At 43.3% G+C, this 23,680-nt stretch overlaps 2 protein-coding genes across 3 annotated transcripts; one reads left to right on the forward strand and one right to left on the reverse strand.

The window, feature by feature from the left end:
* Window positions 1-232: 232 nt before the first annotated feature.
* On the reverse strand, window positions 233-3,667 carry GON7 (GON7 subunit of KEOPS complex). 2 transcript variants are annotated; one of them, XR_009355852.1, is made up of 2 exons: window positions 3,379-3,537; window positions 233-1,122 (listed from the first exon to the last, which is right to left on the reverse strand). XR_009355852.1 is itself a non-coding variant. In XM_059182960.1 (2 exons), the coding sequence occupies exons 1-2, from the start codon at window positions 3,599-3,601 to the stop codon at window positions 1,028-1,030; spliced, it is 303 nt and encodes a 100-aa protein (XP_059038943.1). In that variant the 5' UTR covers window positions 3,602-3,667; the 3' UTR covers window positions 233-1,027. The 2 variants fall into 2 exon arrangements, 1 of the variants encoding a protein (XP_059038943.1); XM_059182960.1 differs by having other exon boundaries at window positions 3,394-3,667.
* A 79-nt stretch (window positions 3,668-3,746) lies between these two features.
* Window positions 3,747-23,056, forward strand: UBR7 (ubiquitin protein ligase E3 component n-recognin 7). Its single transcript, XM_059182956.1, has 11 exons — window positions 3,747-4,013; window positions 5,797-5,930; window positions 6,348-6,408; window positions 7,683-7,778; window positions 11,285-11,338; window positions 11,557-11,662; window positions 13,334-13,542; window positions 13,701-13,850; window positions 14,375-14,537; window positions 16,341-16,402; window positions 20,880-23,056. The coding sequence occupies exons 1-11, from the start codon at window positions 3,864-3,866 to the stop codon at window positions 20,970-20,972; spliced, it is 1,278 nt and encodes a 425-aa protein (XP_059038939.1). The 5' UTR covers window positions 3,747-3,863; the 3' UTR covers window positions 20,973-23,056.
* The last annotated feature ends 624 nt before the right edge of the window (window positions 23,057-23,680 follow it).

Here is a 23,680-nt window from a genome sequence, read left to right on the forward strand (position 1 = left end):
ATCCCAAGACCCTGGGATCATGACCTGAGCTGAAGGCAGAGGGCTTAACCCACTGAGCCACCCAGGCACCCCTGTAAGGTTACTTCTAAGATTCTGTAACTATTTGTATTTCCTTATATGCATGCTACTTGATTTCTTTGCATTTTAGCTACATAAATGAATCAGGAAACATGCACATTAAATACAAAATGTCTTCGTCCCACCGACAAGCACAAAGGAACACACACACACATTTTAGGAATACATATGTATTTTAAAGGATTCAATCGTACTTCAGTAAGCAAAATCAAAGCATGGATACAGGATGAGAAATACCTTATGTTATAGTCAATACAGATTGTTTAAGTTAAAGACTTACATCTGTGTTTATGTACATAACATGTTACAGCATAAAATCACACCCAACTTAGCTCTCTTCAGGTACAAGTTAAATATATATTTGTTGAATGATATCATCTCTGGAGGTCTGAATATTGGGTGTGAGTGGGGATTCTAGGTTTCCTTGGGTCTCTCTCAAGAGCTCATCTCACTCCTTCAGTACTTCTTTTCCCATTTTCCTTCTTCTTACACAGAACTACCGTTCTTAAATTTAATATCCAATTTTCACCATTTGCTCGTATCACATGGTTCTTTCAAATGTTATTGTCCAAGAACTGACATGTATTTTTTATAACAAGCAGAAGCCAAAAGATGTAGACATCACACAATTTCATTCAATGGTTGTTTAAAAAGCAGAAAACAATAAAAATTCAGTTGCCAACTTAGAAGAGGATTTTATACATCATTAAGTGTTCTATTTTATTTCCATGGTCTGAAATTTACTTCTCATTCAAGAAAGCAGATTCATTTCTAAACATTTATTGTATCTTTCTTTGCTGGAAACAGAAGAAACTTTTTTTCTTTGACAAAGTTGTCCTAGGGGAATAAAACAAATGCTTTTCCAAATTAGAGCTCAAGTCTTTCCTAAATGTCACTGTGTGGTAATTCAGATATAGTAGCAGCCTTTAAAATTTCATAAAAGCTACTGTTAAGATGGTGGTTTGGGCCGTTTTGCAGATGGTCCATCTGAGTTAGTTCTGTTATCAGTGTTATTTTCATCTTCTGCATCATCTTCATCATCACCTTTTAAAATAAATATTTGTTGTATGACAATATGTTTGGTGGTTCAAAGAAAGAGACTGCTAAAATGGTTGACAATGATATTTCAACCTTAAGGCTTAATAAAATCATGCATATAACAGATTAAAGTATGTATGGTTAAAAAGATTTCAAGAATTTTGGTGTTTGAAATATTTCTTATCACTTTTTTGGGGAGATAAAATTCATAGACCATAAAATTCACTTTAAGGTATATGAATTGTATCTCCAAAAAAAGTGATGATAGATTTAAAATTTTAAGGTGTACAATTTCTTGATTTGTTGTATATTCCCTAGGTTGACCAACTGTCACCACTATTTAATTCTAGAACATTTTCATCATCCCAGAAAGAAATCTCACACCCATTAACAACCACTTTCCATTCCCGTTAGCCATTGGCCACCTCTAATCCACTTTCTACTTCCATAGATTTCTCTATTCTGGACATTTCATATAAATGGAATTATAAAATATGTGGCCTTTTTGTCTGCCTCTCTTCACTCAACATATTTTTAAAGTTCATTCACACTGTAGTGTTTATTGGTACTTCCTTTTTATTGTTGAACAGTACTCCACTGATGGATACACCACATTTTGTTTATCCACATCAGGTGATGGACTTCTGTGCTGTTTCCAATTTCTAGTTATTATAAAACAGTGCTGCTACGAACATTCATGAATATGCTTTCATGTGAATGTATGTTTCCAGTTCTCTTTGTGCAGAACTAGGAATGGAATGAGTGGAATTTCTGGGTCATATAACTTTATGTTTAACTATTTGAGGAACTGCCGAACTGTTTTCCAAAGAAGGTATAACATTTCATATTTCCACCAGCAATGTATAAGGCCTCCAATTTCTTCACAACCTAGCCAGCACTTGTTATTGTTCTTTCTGATTACAGCCATCCTAGTAAGCATGATGGGTTTTTTATTGTGGTCTTCGTTAGCATTTTTCTGATGGCCAGTGACGCTGAACATCTTTTCATGAGCTTACTGACCATTTGTATATTTCATCTGGAGAAATGTCTATTCAGATCCTTTGCATATTTGATAACTGGATTATTTGTAACCCAATTTCACTACTTAGTACTTTTTAGAGTTCTAACACTTTTCTTTAGTAATTGTTAATAATTTTTAAATTTTGGACATTTGTTGAGATAGAATTCCTATAACACAAAAATGCACCATTTCAATTTCTATTACTTTTAACAAAGGAAATTCAAACCTAAGCTTTATGGGGTCTTCATTTAATATACAAAAACATGTTCTCCAATACAAAGACACTACAGACCTGCCATTAATGGAATAGGTGGCGGCTATTTTTCCAGTATTTTAAGAAATGGCTCTAGCTATAATCCAATGACAACACTTTCAACAGATTAGAGAAGTACTTCTGGAGCCAAGAAACGGGACTTCACTTTTAAGGTAGGTGGCAACACCCAATTAACGTATTCATGGCACCAATCTATTGTCTGCACTCAGTCTAATGGTCTGAGTTCACATTATCTGTAACTGTCAAGATGGAAAAAAAAAAAAAAAAAAGTACAGTACAGTTTAAGCCCCTCTTCAGAGGTGTTAAGTCCTGATTCAAGAATTTAATTCTTGGGTTCTTCAGCTCAGGGCAGAAAATGTACCTTACCTTTTTTTGTATTCACCTGAATTTCACATTTCTCCTTTCAAACTGTGCCTTCTAAAATGGGATAGGGGAAAGAAGTCCCTGGGAGTTAGAGCTCCTTAAACTGACGTCTTCATAACCGATTCTGCTATAGATGGCAGTCTCCCTAACATGTTTGTAATTTCAACCCGGGGAATGCTCATTTTCATCCTTCAACCCCCAACCCTAAAGTCATGCCCCTTTTCTGAAGCCTTCCTGGGTCCTCTGAGCGTGCAGTATTTACTGAGGGCCCTGGGGTCATACTTCTAGTCTGTAGTAAGTGTTTGCTTGTCTAACCCCACCAGCCTCAGAGTTCCACAAGGCCAGGAACTGAGCGGCATTCACCTCATTCATTCTTTTCCAAGAGCACAGCCCAGCGCCTGGCAGGGTACGAGGCACTCAGCATGGGTCCCCCCGCCACCTCCCCGCTTTGGCATAAATGGAAAGAGTCGCGAAAACGCTTAAGTAGAAGCAGCCCAGATAACACGATAACAATTTTTAGTTGGATTCTTCTTCCCTCGAGGCTTTCTCCAAGTCCGCCACTCTCCCCGGGCTCTCCTGCCCCGCCCTTCTGTCGCTCCAGCACCTTCTCAGGGCTCACCGTCCATGGCCTCTTCTGGAGCCGCCGCCTCCTGGTCTGGCGCTGCCTGCTGTACCAGGGGGCCGAAGAGCTCGATCACCAGCTCTCTCATCTGGGCCACACCAGATAGCAGGCCCTGGAAAGGGTCCGCGTCGTCCGGCGTCTCACAGGGCACCCGCAGCAGCTGCGGCTGCCCATCCAGCCCGACGTACTCGCCCGACAACTCCATGACGACCGCTGAGCTTCAACAGCGAGAGCCTGGGAAGTACCATCCGGAAGCGGAAGTCAGCACGCGGCAGGCGCGGGCGGGCGCAGGCGGGCCAAGGGAGAGGCGTGACTTCCGTTTGTCGGGAGTCGCTCCTCCTCCTTCCTTCTCTTCCCTTCTTTGGGATTGGCTCTTAGCATTGGGCTCCGCCTCCTCCGGCCACGCCTCCCGCAGCCGCTTTTCCCGCCTCCGCCGGGCCGAGCGGCGGTCCCGCTGACAGTTGAGGATGGCCGGGGCGGAGGGGTCCGCTGGGCGGCAGTCGGAGCTGGAGCCCGTGGTATCGTTGGTCGACGTTCTAGAGGAGGACGAGGAGCTGGAGAACGAGGCGTGCGCCGTACTGGGCGGCAGCGACTCCGAGAAGTGCTCCTACTCGCAGGTGGGCGCGCGGCCCGGGCCTCGCCTCCCCCGGGCTCCCGCCGAACCTCCTGTTCCCGACCCGCCTTGCCCTATTCCCGCCGTTCGTCGTAGGCTTCCCCGTCCCAGGCCCAGCTGCCCTTAAACCTCAGCCTCGTGGGTCCTCCTTCTTAGCCTGTAGCCAGCAGGGCCCCCCTCCTCCCTCGGTCTTCCTTCGTCCGGTCCCTCTGGACTCTGCTGGCTCCGGCCGTGGGGCCCCTGCTCTTTCCTTCCTCTCCCGTCTCTCCTCCGTGCCTCGGCTGCGTTTCAGAAACCGTCTCCGTGACCTCTCAGATCCCGGCATCTTTGTCCTTACTTTTCGCGTCCTAAGAGTGTTTTTTAGGAAGCGAATGGGGAGAGTCAAAGCAGAGTTAAAGGAGAGAGCTCTGGATTTGAAAAAGCTCCCCTGGGCTGGGTTCCTTGACAGCTAATCCTCTACAATTTAGCTTGACAAGCGCGAGCTCGTAGTAGTTTTTTTGGCCAGACGAAGCAAGTACAGTGTCTATTTGCATCCCGCCCCCCGCCCCCCACGGAAGCCGACCGGAACCGCGACAGCAGGTGGCACTGGCGAAAGAGGGGAGGAAAGGAGAGGATTTGCTTGAAGGGTAAATTTGGGATTTGGAAGACGTTATGAATCAGGATTTGAGGGGGTGCGTTGTGACTCGTCCTGTGTTTCTAGGTACAAAAATGGAACAAGGTGGGTAGAAGGAATCTAGTCGGGATGAGAATTGGTAGGAAGAAGGAGGTTACCCAGACTCTGGGGGATGCGTGGAAATTGGGGGACGAGGCGAGAGACTTGGGGCCGTTATGTGGTGCGGACTGAGCTCATAATACCACTTGTCATCGTGGACCGGTTGAGTTTACCCTGCTCAGTGGTTAGATTGTTGAATTAACCTGGTATCTACAGATAGTCCCAGATGTTGGCTGCTATTTTAAAACCTTTGGTCACCACTAAAACAACTTTTTCTCTTAAAAAAAAAAAAAATGTGTGTAAGCCTTTCTAGAAATGTAGTTAGCTTTATAAAACAGACTTCCTAAAAATTTTCTTTTTACTATAGTAAAGTATGCGGAAAATCACACGAGTCGTGTCTATGGGTTGGGGGAAAAGGTGAACATATGTATGTACCTACTAACCCCTGCCCCCCAGATCAAGAAATAGAACATTAAGGGCATCCTAGAAGCTTCTGTCTCCCTCCTTTCTAGAGAGTAACCACTGTCAAGATTTCGACGAGTATTGCCTGTTTTTCCTCCCAGCTTTTAATTTTGAAAGAATTTAAGTCTGTAGGTATGTTGAAAGAATAATATTACGAACTCCTGTGTATCTCTTACATGTATTCATTTTTTGTCACGTATGTTTTGTCTCTCTTTTCTATATAATACACTTTTTCCCCCGAATTATTTGAAAATAAGTTGCAGACACAATGACACTCTAAATATTTCTGCATGCACCTCCTAAAGTCAAAGGGTTCTTTTAATGCATTGATTTTCTCTTTGGCAGAATCACAAGTGTTTTCCAAAATTATAAGTGTGATACTGCTTACATAAACCTGTGCATATTCTCCTATATTTTCATGTGTTAAAATGTTGTGCAGACAAGCTTTTTCTTATTTTCATCTGGCTGGGAATTTAAAACTATCATTTTAAGAAAAATTTGTATGAAAATGAACACCAATATAGGACATATATAATGATTTGAAACATGCAACGGTGTTTTGGTACTTTCTTGTGTAATTATTATCTCTTTCCATTTTGGGGCTGTCTTTTAGGGCTCAGTAAAGAGACAAGCACTATATGCCTGTAGTACGTGCACCCCAGAGGGAGAAGAACCAGCAGGAATTTGCCTGGCTTGCAGTTACGAATGTCATGGAAGTCATAAACTATTTGAGCTATACACAAAAAGGTAAAGACAGTTAGACATTGGTGCTGAATGCTTTTTAAGTGTTTGAATTCTTTCCCACCTATACTGTTTTACTTGTTTTTCCATTTAAAGTAGTTGTGCACTGGTCAAATTTAATGTAATTTAATGTAATTAAATTGGAGAGAACAGTTTTTCCAGAGGGCCTTTTAAAGTATAATTACGGTAAAAACTCAAACTGTCCTCCTCCTCCTGCCATTGTTTTACTTGTCTGTTTGTGTATGTGTGATATAAATATTTGTCTCTGTGCATGTTTATTTTATTGTTATATGCTTGGAGAAATTTTAAATTGGATACATGAACAACAACCAAGATCACTTTTTGGGCTGTGGTATTAATTTAAAGAGTAACTCCTTAGATTTAAAAGAAAAATTAAAAGCTGTTTTTCCTCATTTTTTCCAGAAACTTTCGTTGTGATTGTGGGAACAGCAAGTTTAAAAATTTGGAATGCAAATTATTTCCTGTAAGTAAGCACTGTAACTAAAAATGCACTGAAAATAGCTGAGACTGATATTTGCGAAAGTGGATTAAAACTATGCATTTTCCAAAAAGGAAGTTCTTTTTTTTTTTTTTTTAAGATTTTATTTATTTATTTGACAGATAGTGATCACAAGTAGGCAGAGAGGCAGGCAGAGAGAGAGAGAGGAGGAAGAAGGCTCCCTGCCAAGCAGAGAGCCTGATGTGGGACTCAATGCCAGGACCCTGAGATCATGACCTGAGCTGAAGGCAGAGGCTTTAACCCACTGAGTCACGCAGGCACCCCCCAAAAGGAAGTTCTTATGCTTATTCTTTGCAAATAGGCAAATCAGTATTAGACTGTATTCCATTTTTTATGGTGTTGGAAAACTAACCTGTTTAGAGCCTATACTACAGACTGTAATTAATATGAAATATTTTGGTGGGAATGTTCTTTAAAGTAACTCAGGTTTGATTATATTGGTTGTGCTCATGGTTTAAGGCTTTTAAAACAAAGGGTATGACTTTAAAAACAAAAAACTGCTCGTATTGAATGTGAGCTAGATGCACACAGGAGTTTTTCACTGCTTTTTTGCTAATTATACGGTAACGTTTACTGAAGTAACAAAACCTAAGTAGAAAGGAAGGGATTTTACACTGTCTAGTCATAATTACTATTCCGTTATAATTACTATTTCCCTCCTTTCGAGGTTATTTTTAGACAATTTCCTTGCCTGCTTTTTTACCTTCCAGTAACCTGGGAGCTTTGGCAATCACAGCTGGGCATTAAGAAATACTTCGAAATTCTAGGCCAGTGTTCATTTACATGGGTCGATCATTAATATTTATAATTAACTTTGACCAACATTTATAATTAAATTTGACATATTTGGTTTCCTCCAATTACTGCAAAGAGAGTACAAAAAATTAATTTTATTTATACTCTGTGTCTTGGAAAAAGTACCCTTTTAATAGGAGTGAATTCTTTTTCTTGGTACTTTGAAAGTTAAAGACCAACTTTTGGGGAGGAAGTTATTTAATGTAGAAGTTGATTGAATGCATGGACTTCATGCAATAGGAAATTTATGATATTTATGATATTATATTCATGTTATTTATCATGCCTTACTATATTACACTGATGATATATAATAAATATAATGTATTATATGTCGTATATATGATCATTTGTATGGCATTTATGATAATTTATACTTTCATGATACCTGAAATTATAGTCAAAATTAGACCATATTTTATATTGAAATTAATCTCTTTCAGGACAAAGCAAAGATAAATCCCGGCAATAAATACAATGACAACTTTTTTGGATTGTACTGCATTTGTAAGAGACCTTATCCTGATCCTGAGGATGAGGTAAGAGAATTAGAGGTTACTTGGAGGTTAATTCCTCTAGCCTTCACTCCTCGGCCTGTTGTCCAGTGTGGATCTCCGTAGCTGTTAAGAGGGGATTTGGGGATTATGAGAGGATTCTAGGTTTATCCTTTCCTAGGAATCTGGGCTGGAGCTGTAACTGGTACCAATCAGATCTCGACTATTCTCACTCTACACCATGAGAGTGAAATATTGGACAGGACTTTCTCAAGGCCAGCGCTTTCTTCCTTCCTCTCTCTCGTTGCTTGCCTGCTCTGCTCCCCCAAACATTGTCCAAAAAATGATCTTCAACTTCTTGCCTCCCTGAAAGAAAAGAAATGGGGTATACAGACTGAATCCTCTTAAAGATTTCAATATATACAAAATTTTAATATTTTTTTAATTAATTTTATTTTTAAAAGATTTTATTTATTCATTTGACAGAGAGATCACAAGTAGGCAGAGCAGCAGACAGAGAGAGAGGGGGAGGCAGGCTCCCTGCCGAGCAGAGAGCCCAATGCGGGGCTCGATCCCAGGACCCTGAGATCAAGACCTGAGCTGAAGGCAGAGGCTTAACCCATTGAGTCACCCAGGCGCCCAAAACGTTTAAAATTTATTTAAAAATATTCACAGAATTTAAAGAATTTTTCTTCTTCCTCACTCCATCTTCTTACTTCCTAGATATAACCTTTTTGGGGGATATGTTTTTAGACCTCTTTCTCTGCCCATGTAAGTGGGTGTGTGTTTCAATGTGTAGTTTCCTTTTAACAAAAGTGAAAATTCAGTACATTCACTTGTGTAGCTTTTCTCACTTACCAGTATATCACAGGCCTCTTTCCACATGACACCGCACAAATCCACCTTGCTCCCAGGTCACTTCATAACGTGACCTGCTGTAAGTTAGTGACCTGGGTGTCCTGTCGCAGACTGCTGCTGTGTGATTTCTGGGCATTGTAAAGAAAGCTGCGGTGAACATCCTTATACAGTAATATGACTGAGTGTATTCCTGCGAGCATTAATGGATACCTAGAGGGAGAACCAGTGAGAGACATAGGATACTTATATTTCCTGCAAAAAGAGTTCAGTCGCAAATAGTAGATGGTAGTGTGTTTTCCCTATACTCTTGTTAGGCCTACGTATTCGCAGTCTTTTTACATTTTGCCATGTTGATGGGTGAAGAGCAATATCTCTCTCTCTCTTTTTTTTTTTTTTTTTAAGATTTTATTTATTTATTTGACAGAGAGAGAGAGATCAGGCAGAGAGAAAGGAGGAAGCAGGCTCTCTGCTGAGCAGAAAGCCCGATGTGGGGCTCGATTCCAGGACGCTGAGACCATGATCTGAGCCGAAGGCAGAGGGTTAACCCACTGAGCCACCCAAGCACCCCATTATCTTTTAAAGATTTCCTTTCCCTGATCATGCGTGAGATTATGCATCATACATGAGCTTATTAAATATTTGTAATAACCTATCTGAATTGTCTGTTCATAGTCTTGGCCCATATTTTGACTGGCTTTTGTTTGTGTATTTACTGATTTGAAGAAGTGCTTTTATGTTTAGAGAAATTAGCCTTTTGCCCTCTTGCTTTCTAGTTGTCTTGGAACTGTAATTATTGAACCAAATTATGTAGGGGAACAAGTTGAAGATATCTTTGAGTTAACAAAGATAAAACCTTAAAACTGGGGCGCCTGGGTGGCTCAGTTGTTGGGTGGCTGCCTTCGGCTCAGGTCATGGTCTCAGGGTTCTGGGATTGAGTCCCACATTGGGCTCCCTGCTCAGTGGGAAGCCTGCTTCTCCCTCTCCCACTCCTCCTGCTTGTTCCCACTCTTGCTATGTCTCTCTCTGTCAAATAAATAAATCTTTAAAAAAAAAAATCCTTAGGGGCGCCTGGGTGGCTCAGTGGGTTAAAGCCTCTGCCTTTGACTCAGGTCATGCTCCCAGGGTCCTGGGATCAAGCCCCGCATCGGGCTCTCTGCTTGGCGGGGAGCTGCTTCCACCTCTCTCTCTGCCTGCCTCTCTGCCTACTTGTGCTCTCTGTCTGTCAAATAAATAAATAAAATATTTTATTTTTTTATTTTTTTATTTTTTTATTTTTTTTAAAGATTTTATTTATTTATCTGACAGAGAGAGATCACAAGTAGGCAGAGAGGCAGGCAGAGAGAGAGAGGAGGAAACAGGCTCCCTGCTGAGCAGAGAGCCCGATGTGGGACTCGATCCCAGGACCCTGAGATCATGACCTGAGCCGAAGGCAGCGGCTTAACCCACTGAGCCACCCAGGCGCCCATAAATAAAATATTAAAAAAAAAATCCTTAAAACTGGATATTTTAAGTTACGAGGTAAAGTGTTATGACACTGTTAAAAGACAGAAATAAGATGTTGAATAAATTGAACAAGGCAGAAAAAAGAATTATATATATATATATATATATATATATATACACACACATACACACATATAGTGTGTGTGTGTGTGTATAGGTCTATGTATGGGCATGTATAAAGGTACATACACTTTTTCCCCTTTAAGAAGTTATAGTAGGGAAAAGACAGAACAACATTGGGGTATTAATCAGTAGACATGAAAGCCTGGGAATGAAAGGAAAACCACTCCAAAAAGAGTCTGTGCCCTTTGGTATATTGTTTTCCTAGGGCCAGAATTTAATTGCTTAATTATTTAACTAATTCAAGTTAGGGAAATTGTTGCTATCCATATTATCAAAAGACTGGTTATGATATTTACTTTCCAGTTTAAGTAAAATGATGGGGTTGAAGAATGTGGGGTTGCCACATTCTGCATTGGTCAAGTCGTCTTACCTCCCTGGGCATTGGTTTATGGATAAAATGAAAAGATGCCAAGTAACCAAAGTGAATTTTTTTTTTTTTTAAAGATTTTATTTATTTATTTGACAGAGAGAGATCACAAGTAGGCAGAGAGAGAGAGAGGAGAAAGCAGGCTCCCTGCTGAGCAGAGAGCCCGATGTGGGACTCGATCCCAGGACCCTGAGATCATGACCTGAGCCGAAGGCAGCGGCTTAACCCACTGAGCCACCCAGGCACCCCCAAAGTGAATTTTTTTTAAAAGATTTTATTTATTTATTTGACAGACAGAGATCATAAGTAGGCAGAGAGAGGAAGGAAAGCAGGCTCCCTGCGGAGCGGAGAGCCCAATACTGGGCTCCATCCTAGGACCCAGGGATCATGGCCTGAGTCGAAGGCAGAGGCTTAACCCACTGAGCCACCCAGGCGCCCCCCGCCCAAGTGAATTTTTGATGGTTGCTTCCAAAGTGCTCACCTCAGTGTGCTCCTTCTGCAAAGCAGTTCCTGGAGAGTGAGCTTCTCTGGCCCCATGACCCGCTCCTTCTCCCTGTCCCCTTGACTGTTGGCACATGGAGAGCAGTCTCACAGAATCGCCAGAGAATCATTTAGTATCTGCTTCTACTGTTTGCCAGATTGACTTCTGTGTCCCAGAATTCACTGTACTCATTAACATGCGAACTGCTTTCCACGTTAGATTCCGGATGAGATGATCCAGTGTGTGGTCTGCGAAGACTGGTTCCACGGGAGGGTAAGGAAAGCTTTGACCTTTTAAAGCCCTCGTCTTCACAAAAAGAGAAAAGAGCCTTTCTTTTTGAATGGCGTTATCTTTTACCTTATGATTACTCTTCTAAAAATAAACTATGAAGATAGGATCGGTGCTGTATTGTGGTATTTGTTCATTACATAACGAGGATTTGGGGCAGCTTGGAGACCACAAGCAAAATCCTCGGTTTCCCGTATTCACAGCATCTCGGTGCCGTTCCCCCCGAGAGCGGAGACTTCCAGGAGATGGTGTGCCAGGCTTGTATGAAGCGCTGCTCCTTCCTGTGGGCTTACGCTGCGCAGCTGGCGGGTACGTGTCTCTGTGGTATCGGGGTGCCCCAAACCCGGGCTCGTGGCATTTCTGTGTTCAATCCAGAATTTTTAGCAACTGTTTTGTTTTTTTTTCTAAATTTAAATTCAATTCATTAACTTACAGTGTATTATTAGTTTCAGAGGTAGAGGTCAGGGATTCATCAGCCTTATATAACACCCAGTGCTCATTCCATTCTGTGTCCTCTTTCATGCCCGTCACCCAGTTTCCCATCCCCCACCCCCTCCCCTCCAGCAACCCTCAGGCTGTTTCCTATGGTCAAGGGTCTTTTAGCAACTGTTTTTAAGTTGGAGGAGACCAGAATCCGGGAAAATGGAAGAGGAAGTTTTTGAATGGGACTTTGAAAAATAAATAGAACCAAAATAAATTGTTCTTAAATGGAAGACATGCTATTGGTTGGGAGGTGTGGGGTGTAATTCGCTACCCAGTGCTTATATTATATTGTATTATGTATATACTATAGAAATTGGCCTGAAACAGCTAATCAACAATGAATGGTCTTGAGGCATTAGGTATTTTATTTTACTGATAATGCAAATGTATTAATTAATTTATTTTTAGAGTGGCAGTTACTCATAGTGTTTGCTGCTCTGACCTCATAATGTCTTATCCTTCTCACCTTTAGGGAACATTTTACCATATGAACCACAAACAGCATAGCCATACCTAAAATCTAACCCTACTCTTTTGATTTGTCTCAAAGTTCTTTTTTTTTTTTTTTAAGATTTTATTTATTCATTTATCAGAGAAAGAGAGAGAGAGAGTAAAAGCAGGGGGCAGTGGCAGGCAGAGGGAGAAGCAGGCTCCCTGCTGAGCAAGGAGCCTGATGTAGGGCTCCGTTCCAGGACCCTGGGATCACGACCTGAGCCGGAGGCAGAGGCTTTAACCCGCTGAGCCACCCAGGCACTCCAGTGACTGACGTTTTAATTTTTAATTTTTGTTTATTTTTAAAGGTTTATTTATTTATTTGCGAGAGAGAAACCAAGATTTCAACAGACATAGCAAGAGAGCATGAGCAGGAGGAGAGGGAGAAGCAGGCTTCCTGCCGAGCAGGGAGCCCAGTGTGGGGCTCAGTCCAGGACCTTCGGATCATGACCTGAGCCGAAGGCAGACACCTAACCAGTAAACCACCCAGGTGTCCCAAAGATGTATTTATTTAACTAATCTCTGCACTCAGTGTGGGGCTTGAACTCATGACCATAAGATCGATTGCATGTTCTTCTGACTGAGCCGGTTAGGTGCCCTGTGATTGACTTTTTTTTTTTTTAAGATTTTATTTGTCAGAGAAAGAGAGAGAGCACAAGCAGGGAGAGTGGCAGGAAGAGAGAGAAGCAGGCTTCCCGCTGAGTAAGAAGCTCCCCGATGTGGGACTCAGTCCCAGGACCCTGGGATCATGACCTGAGCCAAAGTCAGACTGAGCCATCCAGCGTCCTGTGACTGACATTTTTAAATGAACCGTTCAATTACTTGAACTCTGGATTAGGTAGACATAACCTAAAAAAGAGTTGATGATTCCTTTCTCTTTATTCCAGAGAATAAAGTTGACTCTCTTTTTCCAGATTCTGAAATTTTTTATGATCAGACTAAGTGATTTCACTGTTTAATAATAATATGGATATGTGTGTGTGTTTCTTTGCACTGAACCCGCAGTCACCAAAGTGTCCACAGAGGATGACGGGTTGGTGCTGAATGTTGATGGAACAGGTGATCAGGAAGTCATCAAACCCGAAAATGGAGATCATCAAGATAGTAGCCTCAGAGAGGATGTTCCAGAACATGGAAAGGATGCAGTCCAGGAAGTCAAAGCAGAGCAGACTAATGAACCATGTGCCAGCTCTAGTTCTGAATCTGATCTTCAGGTAACATAGGAAGTCTGAGACATAAAAGAAATAAAGCGGAAGCATTAATTCTGGAAGCTCCGTAGGATTTCATGCCTAAAGAAATTCCTCTCTATAGCCTAAGCTCTGGAAACTGTGATAGTGTAAAAAACACATTTCAGAATTTCATTTCATTTCAGACAGGGTTTAAGAATCAGCATCTCAACTCAGAATCACAGTCTGGCTGCAGACTTCAAGAGCTTAATGCTAAGCGCTTTGTAAAGAAGGACACTGCCACCTATTGGCCCGTCAACTGGCGCAGCAAGTTATGTACCTGCAAAGACTGCATGGTGAGTTCGGGGTCACCGTTATGTTACCGTGTTTGTTATGGACCGATGCCACAAATAGGGCCATCTGGAAAATATATTTATGAAACTGTTGCTAGGACTGTAGAGAACTCTGAAATATTTTATATTAAACAAATGTATGTAATGCTACTTGTTGTCTGACTGCTTGTGGGAGAAATTAGGAATTATGTAGGACTTTTTATTCACTTATCTTCATTTCAGTAGAAAATAGAAGTTCTTCTCTTTTTTATATCGTAGAATTTGCTTGGAAATAAAAATATCCATGAAAGTTACGTTAAGTCCGTCGTTTTTAAATAAAGACCCCACAACACCTACTGGGAAGTTGGGAGATTCCTGAGAGAGATTTGGGCAGGAAGAATAAATCACTCAAGCATTTCTGTACTAAAGGCTCAGGTTTTCTGGCAGTTAACCTGAAAACATTAAATACATTTGTAGTGATTCTCCTGAAGTTGACTTTCTGAGAATAACATACAGTTCTAATGGGAAACTGGTTTTATTTTTTGAAGAAAATGTATGGCGAGCTAGATGTCCTGTTCCTGACAGATGAATATGACACAGTTCTGGCTTATGAAAACAAGGGCAAGGTCGACCAGGCAGCTGACAGGAGGGACCCTTTAATGGACACCCTTAACAGCATGGACAGAGTCCAGCAAGTGGAACTCATTTGTGGTAAATGCTGTTTGAACAAAAATTCACAAAGCTCATTAAGGTTTCCTTAACTCTTAAAATATGTTTAGTGAGCACTTAATTGTTGTTTTCACCTAATACAAACAAGGTTTGAAATTGGAATTATAAAGTAGCCTTCAATTACACTTGCCTGATTGTAGCGTTGCTGGGTATGCAGTGGTTGTTACCACTGTCAGAATTACGTGCTAGAAGCGATAGGTGCTTGAGAACCCTTAACGTGTGCTTTTTTGATTCATGGTAGATGTATGAGTAAGGAATAATAGAAAATCAGTATCTTTCTCCATCCACTGAAATGGTTTGCATTGAACATTACCCGTCCTCCAGGAAGCCACCAGAGGGGGAAATATCCCAGCCCTTGCTGGCAGACCTTTACAGATGGTCCCCCAGTGTGCCCAGCTGATCTTGGTCATTTCCATCCTGGTGTCTGCTCGGGTACCACCCCTTCAGAGGCAGTCATCATTTCTGTCTTTCGTTTTTAACTGTTTGATGAATTTCCTTTGCCTCTGGTAGACTAAAAGCTTTTCAAGGATGGAGGCTGCATCTGAAAGATTTCTGTGGCCCTTGGGGGGGGCCTCATACATAACAGAAACTATTAAGTGAGTGAATAAGTCTTAAAACGTAAAGTTTGACAAGCCCAAGATTATTTCAACTACTAGGATTCCAGAGATATAGGAAGCCATTTATTTATTTGTTTATTTATATTTTTTAAAAGATTTTATTTATTTATTTGACAGACATTACAAGTAGACAGAGGGGCAGGCAGAGAGAGAGAAAGGGAAGCAGGCTCCCTGCTGAGCAGAGAGCCCAGTGTGGGGCTCGATCCCAGGATCCTGGGATCATGACCTGAGCCAAAGGCAGAGGCTTAACCCCCTGAGCCATCCAGGTACCCCATAGGAAGCCCTTTAAAAAATTCTTAGCTGACAGGGTGTCTGGTGACTCAGTTGTTCAGTGTCTGCCTTTTAGCTCAGGTCATGATCTCAGGGTCCTGGGATCAAGCCCCACATCGGACTCCCTGCTTGGCGGAAAGCCTGCTTCTCCCTCTTCCACTCCTGCTGGTTGTGTCCTCTCTCTCTCTCTGTGTGTGTGTCTCTCTCTGTGAAGTAAATAAAATCTTTAAAAAAAAAAAATCTTAGCTGGGGCACCTGGGTGGCTCAGTGGGTTAAGAGTCTCCCCTTGGCCCAGGTCATGATCCTGGAGTTCCAGAATCGAGCCCTGCATCCCGCTCCCTGCTCAGCGGGGGAGTCTGCTTCTCCCTCTGCCCCTCACCCTGCTTGTATTCTCTTTCTCTCTCAAAATAAATAAGTAATCTTTTAAAAATTTAAAAAATAACTTAATCTTTTTGGTCCTGAGGTTTTTGTTTTTGTTGTTGTTGTTGTTGGTTGGTTTGTTTTTTAAAGAAGTAGGGTCCTTGATATCAAAATGAAAAAACTCAGGAGAAATTTATTTCTTATTTATTTATTTATTTACTTATTTATTTAGAGAGAGAACATGAGCAAGAGGGGCAGAGGGAGAGAGAATCTCAAGCGGACTCTGAGCTGAGCTCAGAGCCCAATGTGGGGCTCGATCGCATGACCCAGAGATCACGACTTGAGCCGAAACCAAGAGTCAGAAGCTCAACCAACTGTGCACCCAGGCGGCCCATAGGAGCAAGTTTCAATGCACGTTTCACTTAGAGAAAAATTTAAACTATTAACATTCTCAAATTTTAGTGAGAAAGAAGTACTTTGTTTCTAAAAGCACATGATGTGTCTCATGTTTACTACCTCTTTTGTTGTTTTGATTTAGAATACAATGACTTGAAGACCGAACTTAAAGACTATCTCAAGAGATTTGCTGATGAAGGCACGGTATGTGAGTTAAAGAACTTTAATCATGGCCCTGTATGTTCTGAATAAACTGTTTATTTTCTTGGAGGAAGAAATGACCATGTATGTCAAACTGGAAACTTGGGAGGTGAATGCAGGCAGAGCTAAGGGAAATCAGTGAGAGGTGGGGAAAGCAGGGCCTGGCCATGGTGGGAGTCCTCCTAGCCCTGGGCTGTTGGGAATTAGGAGCGGAGCGGCCGTACAGGGTCTGGAGAGAGTTTGTGTGGCCAGAGAAGGCCAGGACATGAGCCATCCTGATTCTGCCCATCCTGACCTTCAAGCAGAGATCCTTGGAGGAGGAAGGAAAAATGACCAGGCAAGGAAAAATTAATGCCAGACCCCTCTTCTTGGATTTTTTGATTTTATAGTTTAGAATAAAAGACCTTCACAATTGGGGCGAAAACATTTTTCTTGCTCATGAGAGAGTCTGTATGCTTTTAAGGGTGACACTGATTCTAAAATGTGGGATCCTCAAAACAGTCTTGCAGGTGAATGTACAAGGACTTCCTAGCTTTTTACTATTCATACATTTGTGACAGAATGTTCTTCTGAAATACTTTTCTGGCCTCCACAGGCAGATAGAAACAAAATTTAACTTTTCTTTTGTCCTTTCGGACGGTTTGCTCTGCTGTGCGCAGACACAGAAATCAAGTCAGGTGTGTCTGTCGGCTGCCGGGGAAGTGTGCTGACACTTGGTCCCTTGGAAGGAGTCTTTGCTGGCCTCCTTGAAGCCACTTTCTCGTCGCTCATAAATGTGGCAAGAGCTTGGAGCTGCCTGCAGATCTGGACAGGGTCCCAGTGCTGCCTTTCTCCATAATGAGTTGTAAAGTCAGAAATTAAGAGTTTTCTATTTAGTAGGCGTCTTATTTTTTAGAGAATGTTGCTCATTCTCAGCTTCCCGCTTCTTGGCAGTACTTGAACTGCAGTCATTCCTGTTCCTCTAGTTCTCTCGCTAGACCTAAGAATGTTCACGGGACGCCTGGGTGCCTCGGTCAGTTAAGCATCTGACTTGATCTTGGTGCAGGTCTTAATGTCGGTGTCATGAGTTCAGCCCCCACTTTGGGCTCCATGTTGGGCTCCATGCTGGGCGAGGAGCCTGCTTAAAAAAATAAAAACAAAAACGAAGAATGTTCACAGGTGTAACTTTCAACCTTGGCACTGTTTTTTTACTGAAGTGTAGTTAGCAATTTTATATTGGTTTCAGGTGTCTTAACCTCTGCAGTATTCGTGGGCATTTCAGGTCTTTTATATGTGTCAGAGCATGTGTGTTTTTTTGTTTTTTGTTTTTAAAGATTTATTTATTTGACAGAGATCACAAGTAGGCAGAGAGGCAGGCAGAGAGAGAGGAGGAAGCAGGCTCCCCATGGAGCAGCGAGCCTGATGTGGGCCTCGATCCCAGGACCCTGGGATCATGACCTGAGCCGCAGGCAGAGGCTTTAACCCACTGAGCCACCCAGGTGCCCCAGCATGTGTGTTCTTGACTCTTTTCTTGTACCTTCTGCTTTATGCAGTTTGTGGTCACAAGGCCCTTTATTGATTTTACTACACACGCTTGAAATCACATAAAAGAAAGGACAAGCAATTTTATTCAAGGTTTTCTTCTGTGTCTTCAGTATATGGATCTTTGTCATCACTAGAGCTGCTTTTTATGAGTCTATGATAATTTTTTTTTGTATCTGATGTGATGATTTAAGAGGACAATATATTTTTTAATTGTTTGTTCCATGACATGGGTAACTAGACCTTTACAAAAACAAATAAGAACCTTAAGCTGCAGTAAGGTTCCTCTGCTTTGGCTGTATTTGTCCTGATAAGTTGTAGATGTTCTCAGATGAGGGACTGCCTTTTATTTTATGTTTGTGTTTGACTATAAAAGAAAGAATCCTTAGAAACTACAAAATGTCTGAGACAAATCGGTGAAATGATTTATGATTGATCCCCAGTATTTATTCTTCAACATTTCTTTTTTTTTTTTTAAAGATTTTATTTATTTATTTGAGAGAGAGACCGTGAAAGAGAACATGAGCGAGGAGAAGGTCAGAGGGAGAAGCAGACTCCCCGTGGAGCTGGGAGCGTGATGCAGGACTCGATCCCGGGACTCCGGGATCATGACCTGAGCCGAAGGCAGTTGTCCAACCAACTGAGCCACCCAGGCGTCCCTATTCTTCAACATTTCTACTCTGCATGTTGGCTGTGACCATTTGAGGGTCTAGAAGCTTAAAATTGCGCACTCTAATTTTCATGCTTTTAAGTCACCTCTCCCAACCTTATTGAAGGAAAATTGCTTTTCTTTTATTGCCTTTCGGTATTTAGTGTTGGTGATCCGGTGTAGGGACAGTTTCTTCAAACTGGAATTTCCAAGTGTCCTGTATGTTAGCATTTTATAATTGTGAAGTTCCAAGCCATTTAGCACATAGAGTAGAGCTTTGAACTTCAGCATCTCGAGTGGGTCGGCCACCTGGAGCCTGCATCTGTTAGGGGCTCTGATTCTTTGCTGGGTGACCAGCTGTCTCAGCCTTGGTGCTTGTGAAGCTGGCATATCAGTTACTGGTCTGTGTTGTTCTTCCACTTAGAGGATTAATAAATATCTTATCTTACCCCAAGGAAGGCATCAAGTTGGCATGGCTGTCTGTGGATGTTTGCAGCGCCTACCTTGGGGAGTAAGGGGGAGAGTCTCACTTCATGTGCAAATATTTGTCCATTTTCTTACCTTTTCCCCTCTCTGCCGCATGCTCACCTGCATCCCCCGGCTTGCTTTTTCTCTTTCTCTCCCTCTTCCTGCCTCACCTTCATTCTTTCATAGTAGTAAGAATATGTTACCTGGGGTGCCTGGGTGACTCAGTGGGTGAAGCCTCTGCTTTCCCTCAGGTCATGATCCCAGAATCCTGGGATTGAGTCCTGCATCAGACTCTGCTCAGCACCACCCCCACTCTGCCTACTTGTGATCTCTCTCTGTCAAGTAATAAATAAAATCTAAAAAAAAAAAAAAAACTAAACTAAACTAAATTCCCAAACCTATCTGTTTTGATGGGCTTCGGGTGGCAGTTAGGTCAGAGCAGCTGGAGGTCAGAGCAGCTGGCTAGACATTCTTGGGGTGAATAAGGACTCCTTCAAGGTGGTCCCACTTTCCTTTTCATCCATATTGTTCCTTTGCCTTATTTTCTTATTTCTAATATTTTATTTTGCTAATATCATAAACACCTTTGTATGATGCTCTAATAATCCTTTTTCCAGTGAAATGGAAGACGAATTTCTCACTGCATGAAATGGATAGCCTATTTCCTAAGATAGTGCTTCTTTATTTTTGGTCAATTACTCTTTTTTTTTTTTTTTTTTTTTTTTTTTTTAAAGGTTTTTATTTATTTATTTGACAGAGAGAAATCACAAGTAGATGGAGAGGCAGGTAGAGAGAGAAGCAGGCTCCTTGCTGAGCAGAGAGCCCGATGCGGGACTCGATCCTAGGACCCTAAGATCATGACCTGAGCCGAAGGCAGCAGCTTAACCCACTGAGCCACCCAGGCGTCCCGGTCAATTACTCTTTTGATGTAGCAAACATTTCTGACTTTGGACTCATGGAGAGGGCAGAGTTTTTTCCAGTAAAGAAGAAAATACAAATCTCAAAGCAAAACAGACTTTGTTTTCTTTGGGTACTCACACGGAGCTCCAAGGACATTCCCAAGAAACTGAGAGAAGGCGGTGGTCTTGGGAGACCTCCGGGGTGCTCAGTTGTGTGCTGACTCTGCCAGTTTCTTTTCAACTAATGGGTTTTTTTTAAGATTTTATTTATTAGAGAGAGAGGGAACACGAGCAGGGGGAGGGACAGAGGGAGAGGCCAAGGCAGGCTCCCCTCTGAGCAGGGAACCCAGTGCGGGGGCTCGATCCCAGGACTCTGGGATCATGACCTGAGCCAAAGGCAGATGCTTAACAACTGAGCCACCCAGGCACCGGCAGCTACAGTTTATTAAGAACTTGGGACACCTGGGTAGCTCAGTGGGTTAAAGCCTCTGCTTTCGGCTCAGGTTGTAATCTCAGGGTCTTGGGATCGCGCCCACGTTGGGCTCTCTGCTGAGCAGGGAGCCTGCTTCCCTGCTTCCCCCTCTTTCTCTGACTGCTTCTCTGCCTACTAAATAAAATCTTTAAAAAAAAAAAAAAAAGAACTTACTCTGTGCCGGGCTGTGTTTCACAGGCATTGAACCTGATCTGCTCCTCGAGTGGCACTGTGAGATAGGTGCAGCTTTTCTCTCATTCCGTGTGATGAACCCAGGGTAGGGACTTGTCCTGCTCTTCTTCTTAGCTGTGTGACCTTGACCAGGCCCATGCCTCTGAGATGGGGCCCGTGGAATCAATTCCACATTAAAAGCATTCTTAGCAGCAGGATCTTTCGCCTGTGAATATTGTGATTGGTTACTGCCCTTACAGAATGCACAGCCCCTTCCTAAGCTGTGTTTTTCCTCAACAGGTGGTCAAGAGGGAAGACATCCAGCAGTTCTTCGAAGAATTCCAGTCCAAGAAGAGGAGACGAGTGGACGGCATGCAGTATTACTGTAGCTAGAGCGGAGGCCGCCACGGAGGCCGCTTAATGGTGCCCGGAATAAAAGAGGCGTATCTCACACCTGGTCCTGTCCCGGCCTTGCGCTCTCTTCCCTCCCTAACCACAGTAGCCACAGCGTGGGTGCCGATCGCCTGGCCGGCCCCCTCCGCCCCTGCCCAGCGCAGCTCGGCGCGCAAACCGCTGGACCACCGAGTAACCCCCAGGTTATTTGCTTCTGAGTTTTAAGAAGTTTGATTTGGTTTTGAGAGAGTAAACTGGTTTCTTTGCTAATGATATTTTCTTTAACTCCTGAACGTATCTCCCCTGCCGCAAAGCTGTTGTCTCCAGGGACCTGCTCTGCAGGGCACAGCAGGAGCCTTCTTCCTGTCTGCCAGAACCCCGCTAGGTCCCTCACCCCTCTGATTGTGGTGCCTTGGGTCAGCGCTTCCTCAGGCCTGGTCTCCTTTCCCACATCCGTGCTTGCTCCGGTGTGCTCACCGCAAAGAGGCGTCTTGAAACTTGCTCACCCGGGCCCAACCTTCAGTGGGGCTGAGGGCCGATGGTTTTCTGGGCTGGATGTTGTCGCAGGCAGGGAGGTTGGCTGAGGTCAGGATCGAGGAAGCCAACCTTTGTTACGATTTTTACTAATAAATTTCAAGTGAAAATTTCATTCATAGTTCTCTTGGCACTAGAATATTAGCATTTCCATACTGTAGTGCTCACAGGGCTTCCTGGAGAAAACTCGCCAGTGTACTACTAGTCCCTTTTCTGCTGCCTAGAAAACAGACCGGGTACTACCCTGTGAAATCTTGGTGGTTTACAGAGTCCTCTGGATTTCTTTATATTATCAGGGATATTCATAAGCGTATAGTAAAAACGGACCTATTTTGATATTGTTCTGTTATGGAAATGTTCTTAGAACCCCAGTAAATTATTATTTTTTCCCTTAAAATCTGTGTTGAAGAAAAAAGATACTGGTTTAGCTTCCTTGTAGTGAGCAGGGCAGTGAGTGTCCTGTTTCGGAAGAGGCGGACGGTGTGTGAGAGATTCCCAACTAGGCCCTAGGCTGCACGAATGATGAGCTTTATGTAAATAAAAGTTAACGTCCATAGCTGGTTCTCTAATGACCATGAGATCTTCTTTTGAAGAACCTTCTGGATGGTTGTATAAAACCCCATATTTGAGGGGAAGTCCTTTTGGTTGGTATGAAAGTGCTTTATGGCCCTGAGTCCATGTGGAAAACACCTTTGATAAACTCCCTCGGGAGTGACGTGGTCTCTGCTGACAAGAGATGACACACTCTAAGGTATGTGACTTTAAGCCTCAGAGGCTTCGGGGCCACAAGGGAGCATTGATTTCCTTCTGTGTGTCCAGCCATGGCCAATACCAGGCCCTGGATGAGATGAACTCGGCCTAGAGAACATCGGGGCCTCAAAGCAACGGTCCAACCCCTGGTTTTCTGCATCAAGACTCCTAATTCCAGATCCCCATGAGGAGTGGTGTGTGGAGCTCGGGGAGCCTGTGGCCACAGGACATGCTTGTGTGCCCTGCACTGGTCTTGTAGAGAGGCTAGGTTGCCAGGTTTGGGGCATCTGAGATGGCGGACAGCTGGGGACCCTCATCTGAGTCTGAGGACTTGCACCTGTTCCATGCAGGCTCGCGCCTGGATGCTGCAATGGCCCGCAGGGTCTCCGCCTCCGGGCGTCGGCTTGTTGGCCACGAGGTTCCTGGCCACCCAGGACCGCCACGGAGGCCACATGTTCCCAGCCGGCACAAAGTACACTCCTCCCGGGGCTGAAGGGCTCCTCCAGAAAGGTACTGACCCTTCTTTTACATTAACCAGAAAACCTCTTTTTTTAAACCTATGTTCACAACTAGTTTTCATACTGACCGCGATGGACTGTCTCTTCTTGTGGAGACGAATTTTGGCCAACGTGTGGCAGTTGACATAAATGCATGTTTTATGCAAGACAAGAATATGGTATTGCTTTTAAGGAACTCTGGCATCGTATGTGCGTTTTTTGTAGAATTGTTAACTGGACTTACAATGACATACTTCAATCAGGTTTCTGTAAAATTTAAATAAAACCGGTTCAACAAAATAATGGCGTTATAGGTGGTTCTTAGTCCTATTTAAATGTGCACAGCGCTGCCCTCCCCTGCGGTTATAAGGGATATGAACGGAGTGTGAATCTAGCAGCCCTTCCTGCCCTGGCTGGTGTCCTGCTCAAGTGGAGGGACTGGGAAATTTCTTTCCTGCTCTTCTAGGAGATGTGGCCTGAGCTGAGGTCTGGCAGCAGGGGCCCCCGCTGGCTTTAGAACCCCTCCTATGAGGGGTGTCCCTGATTCCTGTTGGGGCCTCAATGAGTGGGGGGGACGAAGGAAAGGGCTTGGGTTGTGACCGCAGGCTTGGGTTGTGACCGCAGGCAGTGTGTTCAGGGACTGCTCCGTGTGGAAGGAGAGAGGCCAGGAGCCCATAGTCATATGTTGAGGTCTGCCCGTGCTGTAGCTCTCATTTCAAGGTAAACATGAAAACAAACCCAAAAGCCAATGCAGAAGCCCATCTTTGGCCTCATGCCAGCTCTTGCCACCGTGGGAATTATCCAGACTTGTCATCAGCCTGGTGAGCTGAGCTCAGGTGAATGAAATGCTGTCCATGGCCCCGAAGCTGCTCATGGGTCTGCAAACTCAGGGTTACATAATCCGAAGTGCCCAGAAAGCGGCAGCTC

Source organism: Mustela lutreola, chromosome 7 (assembly GCF_030435805.1).
Source record: "Mustela lutreola isolate mMusLut2 chromosome 7, mMusLut2.pri, whole genome shotgun sequence".
In the NCBI taxonomy this organism is placed as follows: Eukaryota; Metazoa; Chordata; class Mammalia; order Carnivora; family Mustelidae; genus Mustela; species Mustela lutreola.